This window comes from Cyprinodon variegatus, unplaced genomic scaffold (genome assembly GCF_000732505.1).
Source record: "Cyprinodon variegatus isolate N-32 unplaced genomic scaffold, C_variegatus-1.0 Scaffold1142, whole genome shotgun sequence".
Classification (NCBI taxonomy): domain Eukaryota; kingdom Metazoa; phylum Chordata; class Actinopteri; order Cyprinodontiformes; family Cyprinodontidae; genus Cyprinodon; species Cyprinodon variegatus.
The window spans coordinates 132059-139656 of record NW_015151595.1 but is presented as its reverse complement, the minus strand read 5'-3'; the positions used below and the strand labels follow the sequence as shown (position 1 = coordinate 139656).

At 42.3% G+C, this 7598-nt stretch overlaps 1 protein-coding gene across 3 annotated transcripts in view; it reads left to right on the top strand.

Annotated features, from left to right (window-relative positions):
• Positions 1-5292, top strand: part of LOC107101728 (MICOS complex subunit MIC27-like) — an 11455-nt gene extending 6163 nt beyond the window's left edge. Inside the window, exons 4-9 of one of the 3 annotated variants that reach the window (XM_015400746.1) lie at positions 894-985; positions 1067-1177; positions 2163-2325; positions 2408-2575; positions 2698-2832; positions 4652-5292. In XM_015400746.1, coding sequence (XP_015256232.1) covers positions 894-985; positions 1067-1177; positions 2163-2325; positions 2408-2575; positions 2698-2832; positions 4652-4740 — 758 coding nt within the window. In that variant the 3' untranslated portion in view covers positions 4741-5292. The remainder of the gene's footprint in view (positions 1-893; positions 986-1066; positions 1178-2162; positions 2326-2407; positions 2576-2697; positions 2833-4651) is intronic. The other 2 variants (XM_015400745.1, XM_015400744.1) reach the window with 2 other exon arrangements.
• The last annotated feature ends 2306 nt before the right edge of the window (positions 5293-7598 follow it).

Genomic DNA, 7598 nt, shown 5'->3' with positions numbered 1-7598 from the left:
AGAACAGGCCGAGAACAGGCCGAGAACAGGCCGAGAACAGGCCGAGAACAGGTCGAGAACAGGCCGAGAACAGGCCGAAAACAGGCTGAGAACAGGCTGAGAAAAGGCTGAAAACAGGCCGAGAACAGGATTGGAAAAGGAAGGAATCTAAAGATGCTGTCTGAGCTAACAGGGTTTACATCAAAACATCTCAAAGTGCAGAGCTAAGCTTGGCTAAGAACAGGATTAAAACAGGTTGAAAACAGGCTGAAAACAGGGTGAGAACAGGCTGAAAACAGGTCGAAAACAGGTTGAAAACAGGGTTAAAACAGGTTGAGAACAGGAATAAAACAGGCAGAGAAAGGGCTGCATGACCAGGGAAACTATTTTTCAGACCTTCAGAGAACAGCTAATAATCTTTGCAAAGTTGGTGGAAACATTTTGCAGCAGCAGCGATGAATCTAAATTTAAACCACTGATGTGAAAAACTGTAAGAGGTGTGAATAGTTTAGTGAAACACTTCAGATAGTCAAATCTTTGCATTCGAGGTATTTATTTCCACTCTGCTTCCTGCTGACTCCCACCTGTTGATCTGTTTCTGACTGTGACCGTCCTACGTTTCCTGGTCCAATCAGAGGAGGCCGCTGCGTTTCCACACCTGGACGTCAGCAGGCTTCATTTGAAACTTTTCTTCTTGTTTTGGATTTTTCATCCGGACAGTCTGAGGTTTTCCATGTCAGGACAAGCACCAGTTTCCAGAGAGGACAGATATTTGAGCAGCAGAGTCTGACTTTAGTGAAGTTTCCGTCTGAAAGGCGGCCAACATGCAGACAGGAAGTGACTTTTCCTCTGCTTAGTTTGAAATCAGCGGCTGTCTGATTTCTCTTTCTCTGTCATGTGGAACTTTGTTTCAGGCTCTCGTTTCCGGAGGGTAGCCGTTCCTTTGGGACTCATGGGAGCCGGGGTGTCGGTGTGCTACCCAGCCCAAGCAGTGTCTGTGCTGAAGGTACCGCTGGCTGCTGTTTCTCTCACGCTGAGACGCGGTTGATGCTAGCTTCAGGTTAAAGCCTCTGCTGTCCTTCATCAGGTGACGGGAAACAAGGTGTACGCCGCCGGCCAGTGGAGCAGCGCCGCAGCATCATCGCTCCTCGCTGCCAAGGAGCCGGCTGGCAAAGAGAGGGCTTCTTCACAGCCGCAGGTTCATGACTGAACATCAGCTCTGAGAGAGCCAATCAGAGCAGCTTTAGTTAGCGACGCTCAACCAGAAACTCCTCCACCTTAAAGATCAACCTGTTTTCATCAGCAGCCGCCGTTTATATTCCATTTCCTGCACCTGAACTTTGCCCTTTAGAGATTACTGTTGATTTCTGGGATCTAAACTTATTTCGGTTCCCAAATATAATTATATTTCCTGCTGAGCTGGTCTGATGCCAGTTAGTTGGTTTTTCCCCATTTCTCCTCCGTAGTTTTCAGGAAGTTATGAAGATGCCCAGTTTGTGGTTAATAATAAAATTAATTCAGATCATTAAAGCAAACATATAAAAGCCTTTTTTAATGTTAATTATTATTAATTGTTAATTATTAATCTCTTCTATACTTGTATTCCTTCACATTTAGCCTTTGGGATCTTTGCCCTCGTCTTTATCGGTTCTGCAGGTTCAGATTGATCGTTAAATCTTTGTTATATTTGATCTGATAATCGATCAAAACCTGACAACCCCCCCCCCACACACACACACATACACACCCACCCCCACCACACCAGTGGTCAAGCAGGCTACTGGTCATGGCTTTAACAGCCATACGTTCTCCCAGGTCACATGACATGGAGAACGACGGTTTGTCTTCTACTAACTAACATAGTCGGCATTTTAGAGACTTTTATTGTCATTTTTTAAACAGAGTTTATTCAGATATAAATTTTATTTATTACAGCTTTCCAGATAGTAAATGAACATTTTAGAGGGAAGTCCTGCTGGTAGCATTAATGGAGCCAAACACTGTTTGTTGGTTAATTATTTAAAATAAAAAGTGGGCCTTTAACTGGAGGCCCTCTAAATATTCAGCCTGATCAGATCAGTCAGCCTCTTAGATGACTGGTTAGTATTTTTAGTTTTATCCTGACAAGCTCTTCTAGTTCATTTCTATGATATAAACCGTTTCCTCCTTTATCCGAATCCCAGCCTCCCTCAGAACCAGGTGAGGAGTCTGGATTGACCAACTCTTCTTCATCAGCTAAGATCTCCTCAGAAGTGGAATCAGCTTCTCTTTCAGACGAGCCGGTTGTCCCCTCGACAGTAGAGCTTCCAGGAACATCTCCAGCAGAGACGGGATCGGCTGCTACAGGTACTGATCCCCGTCTCCTCCTGAGGCTTCTTTCCTTTTACTTCAGCTGCAGCAGTGATGTTTTCCTTCTCTTCCTGTCCAGCTTCTGCAGCACAAACAGAGCCGCCTCATCCCTCTGAAGAAGCAGTAGAGAACAAGAAGCTCTCAGATGGAAAACCTGTTTCCATTGATGGGACGCCAGCAGGCGTAGAGCTGGAGACGGTCCAGGACGAGTCTGCTGCAGAGGAGTCTGAAGGACAAATTCCTCCAGGTTAGTAGAGCTGAAGCTTTTATTCTGAAAAGGACCTAAAATCAGTGAAAGAACTAAGATGCTGACATGAATGTATAAATGGAACAAACAGAAGAGCTCATGATGTTTGCTTCAACTAAAAGGCTCTTCCACCGTGGATCCTGTTGTTGAATCAGAGGCAGCAGAGGAGCCGTCACTTCCTGTTGCCGAGGAGACGCTAACCTCAATGCCGCTCAGGACGCCGCCTCCTCAGCAGCCTGAAGCAGGAAACACAAAAGGTACCGATAACCCCTGATTAGGATCCATCGTATGGATGTTTTAACCCGTTGCTGCATCGGTTTCCTGGTTTAGGTGGATTTATTCTGCAGAGCAACAGGAAGCAGAGTTAACATCCACGATTTAGACGTTTCTGCAAACATCTCAAAGTTTCTGGATTGAAAACTGCTCTGAACAGAAAAGTTTCAAGGATTGTAAAACGTTCGTGTTTTAGGCAGAACCATTTTGCCAAAAATCCAAAAATCAATTTTATTTGACCCCGAATTTTACTTTAATTTTCCTTTGCTTAAAGCAGAAGTCTGTAGATGATTCACTCCCAGGTTTCCTTGTTTTCTCGCTTGCATCCGTCTGAATGCTTGATGCAACTATTTCTGTGTTGCAGCTAAATCACTATAAATGTTTTACGTGCAGGGCTGGAGCGTGAAAGTCAGTTACTTACTTTTCTAAAATGTAATTTGACCAAATTTAGGTGCCTAGGTGATTGGAGCATTTTTGTTATATTAGGATTATCTTTCAAATCAATGATTTTGTTGCCAAATCATTCATGTCTGGAGTCGAGACTCATGGTAACAGCTAGTAATTAGCTTTAGCTTTCTGCTAGTAATGAGCTTTAGCTTTCTGCTAGTAATTAGCTTTAGCTTTCAGCTAGTAATGAGCTTTAGCTTTCTGCTAGTAATTAGCTTTAGCTTTAAGCTAGTAATTAGCTTTAGCTTTCAGCCAGTAATTAGCTTTAGCTTTCAGCTAGTAATTAGCTTTAGCTTTCAGCCAGTAATTAGCTTTAGCTTTCAGCTAGTAATTAGCTTTAGCTTTCAGCTAGTAATTAGCTTTTGCTTTCAGCCAGTAATTAGCTTTAGCTTTCAGCCAGTAATTAGCTTTAGCTTTCAGCCAGTAATTAGCTTTAGCTTTCAGCTAGTAATTAGCATTAATTTCCTGCCCTGCTGAAACATTAACTTCTGCCTGCTGCAGCTTTTCTTCCACGATTTTCCCAAAATTGAGCTCCGATCAGTTTCCATGGAGATGAAAAGCAGCACCCCATCATGCTGCTGCCACCACCATGTTTTACAGCCAGAACCTTTTGCTGGACTTTATTTATTTTTTACCTTCTGCTTTATCTGCATGTCATCTTTGAACTCTTCCATAAAGGCCAAGTTTGTGACCCCTGCTGCGCTGGGATTGCTGCGCTGGGATTGCTGCAGATCCTCAGCCATGGGGGGTCATGGCAGCCGCCAATCAGGCTCACAGGGAACCAAACTTTCACTCTGCTTCTGAAACATTTCAGCATCAATCTATGATGGTTTAGGAACCTGATGTTGGATTCAGGCTCTGGTTGAAATGTTTTCAGAGAAGCGGAGCGAAGGTCAACTTTAAGCCTGTTTTTCTGAACTTGCCTCCAGGCTGTTTCTCTCATTAATGTTTTCTCTTCACTAATTAGGTGAAACCTAACGGCCCTGAAATCATTTAGAACCGTGAGCCTTTTGAATACAAACTACTGTCACGTTTTTATGATTCGTATTCATAAAAAATTCTGAAAACAATCTGCTCTTTTCCTTCCACTCAACTATTAAACTCTACTTTGTTGATCTGACGCATTAGAAATCTTTCTAAGTATCTCCTCTAAAGCAGAGTCTATTATCATCAATTATTCACCGACACAGAGGACGTGTTATGAACCATCAACGCCCACATTTGCGGCTCTCTGCTTTCCTCATGTGATGAGCGATAAGCTGCGGGTTGATCTTCTATCTTTAGCTCTTCTCAGAGTTTTCACTCATTTCTGTGCCTCCTCCACATTTCACCATTGTTTCCCATGTCTCCCTCCAGAGGGCTCTGGTTTTAAGACGGACCCGGCTCTCATGGACTTTGGCCAGTCCAGCCCTGAAGATGAAGACCTGTACAGCACGCGCAGCTGAGGGAGCTACCAGAGGAACCTGATTCTCACACTGCCGGCCCCGTCACTCTGCAAGCAGTTTGCAGAAACTTTCCATCGTTATTTCCACCTCTGATCCTCTGTCTCCGCCCACATCGTCATATTTTCATAGAAAATGTGCAGCATTGTAATAAATGTTAATTTACAGAAACAAGCTGGAAAATAAAGATCCACGCATTCAATAAGAAACGACAGAAAGAGGAACAGTTTATGTTTGTGTGGCTCTAATGTTTCCCACTGTTAAATACGCATATCGCTGTTATTTATTGTAATCCAGCCAACTAGTTGATCCTTTAAATATTCCTCTCAGATGTGCAGATTATGACTGCAGGGAAGAACAAAGCCGCTTTCTGCCAGATCAGGAAATGTTGCTGAAGAAATGCAGAATAAATCTTTATTTTTTGTGAACTCATCTTTCGAGTCATTTTTCAGAATCCATTAAAACCCTAAATGACGGAATTCAGCTAGCGCTAACCACCTGGTGATGTCATCGTTTGAGGTACCTGAAGATGGCGGTGCCCTTACATAAAATAAATAATGAAACAAAGCTTTGTTTTTTCTCTTCTGCTTTAATATTCTTCAGATTTCTAATCTAGTTATTGATGATAGTAAGACACCAGCTCATGAGTTAAGTTTGGTTGAACGTTGCATTTCCGCTTAAAAAAGAAGATCTAAGCTTTGCTTTGGGGGAAACTCTTTATGCCTTTATTCCTCCTTTTATTCGCTATAGTTTATCTGAATTATAAAATCATCTGCTGCGCATCTTTGGTTTAGTGAAGTGGAGCGGTTTAGGTTTTCCTGACTGAGCTCTGTAGCTCAACCTACTCCTTCTGTTTTCTGTCCTTTAACCTGCAGTCTGTGGCGTCAGACGGCTGCTCACACAGAGTCTGGTTCTGCTGGAGGTTTTCCCTCCACTGTCGCTACATGCTTGCTCAGTGGGAGGGATTGCAGGTTGGTCGGTCAGTTCAATCTGCTGGGATCCTTTAGTTCTAAACTTAACTGATTATAGTGATAAACTGTATTAGACTTCATTGTTCTGTAATAACTTAGATTCTTTGGAACGAATGAATCTGGATCACTGAATTAAATTGACTTTGTGCCGTGAGACAATATGTTTCTAATATAATTGTTTAATTAAAGTGAATTGAATGGAACTTTAGACACAAAGTAAAAAGTCTTCTGTGCTTTTCATGGTAACCTTTCCCTGGATTTCCTTCTGAATTCTCTCTTCATTCAAACAGACCAACCTTTGGAAAAGGTTCAGCTTTCAGCCGTTCTGTTCCAGACATTGAATTATTTCAGTTTTTCCGTTACGAGTCGATTCTTCTACAGACGGCTGGATAAGAGACGAACCTGACGGGATCAGTTGGATCCCTCAGCTAGCTTTCTGTTTCCTCTGGCGAGGTTAATACCGACCAAAGATGTTACACAATCATCACCTTATGAAGCCATTCATTCCCCTTGTCCCACATTTTATAATGTTAAAGCTGCCTGCTTTAAAGTATTTTATTGGTTTTAAACCATTATTTAAAATACTTGGAAACAATTTCTTATTGATAAAAATCTGAAGTTGTATTCAGGTTATTCTATGGCTTCAGAAATGAACAGAATCCATCTGTCTGCAGCTTAATCTGCCATAAATGGAGCTGAAGGCCAAATAGAATAAAAATAACAATGAAGAAACAAACTGGACAATAATCAGAGAAGCAGCCATGAGATCTACGGAGTCTGGAGGAGCTGCAGAGATCCACGGCTCAGGTGGGACGACATGTTAACAGGATCGATGTCAGTCGTGTGGAAGCAGAAACCCACAGTAGGATGAAGACTTTAGGAAGTCCTCTGCAGTTTCTCACGGGGTGCATAAGCTCACAGAGAGAGAGAGAAAATAAATCAATCCTGGAAGAAAAGCTTCAGCTTAAAAACAGGAGCAGGACCTGCAATGCAATGATTTACATCACAGAATGTCTGAAATCACCTGCAGCTGAAAGGGCAGCAAAGGTTAAATCTATAACATTTCTGAGAGGCAAAGTGGAATTTAAAAAAAATCTTTTCAGCCACTTTTTCCTTCTGATTAACAGAGTCGTTTGTTGAGTTATTGTCTATGATTTAAATTCCAGCAAAACACTAAACTAAATATGAACCTAATTTCCGGGAAACTGTGCTGCAGCCTGATGATGATTATCTCTCTTTAAAACATTGATGGAGACGCGACTAATGGTGGAAAAAGAGATGGCGTTCTTCCATTTTTCTTATGCTGCTACTGTGTGAGAAAGTAAGTTAGAACATACCTAACAAATAAAAGATCCTCCACAGATCAACATCATGCTGAGGTCTGAAGAAACTCAGGAAGAACTGAGATCCATCAGCCTGGAAACGGTTAGAGAGCCATGACTAAAGCTTTGGGACTGCAGCAAACCACATTACTGGAAAAACATGAGAGAGTGGCGAAGCTTTGCCAGAGAGGCGGGCCGAGAAAAAAGAGCCCAAAGAGGTCAGGAAATCAGCCTCCAAAGACCTGCAGGCCGCATCTTTCTCAGAGCTCGTTTCCACTATGGGTGTCCCCATGCAACCATTGCATTTTCCATATTAAGCTAGTTAAGTAAAACGATGTTGACCTGATGCCAAAACAAATCATAAATAACTCATTCACAAATCGACGTGTGCTAGCGTATGCTCACACGTGGGTCATAAGGTCCAGGTAAGTTATCTGATGGTTGACATACGTTAAATGTAAGTTACTCATTAGTTGCTGCGTCTAGCTTATCCAAAACCACTAGACTGGTTTAAATCTGATCTATCTGATCGAATTCAGTTTGTTCATGTTAATGATAAATCTTCCTC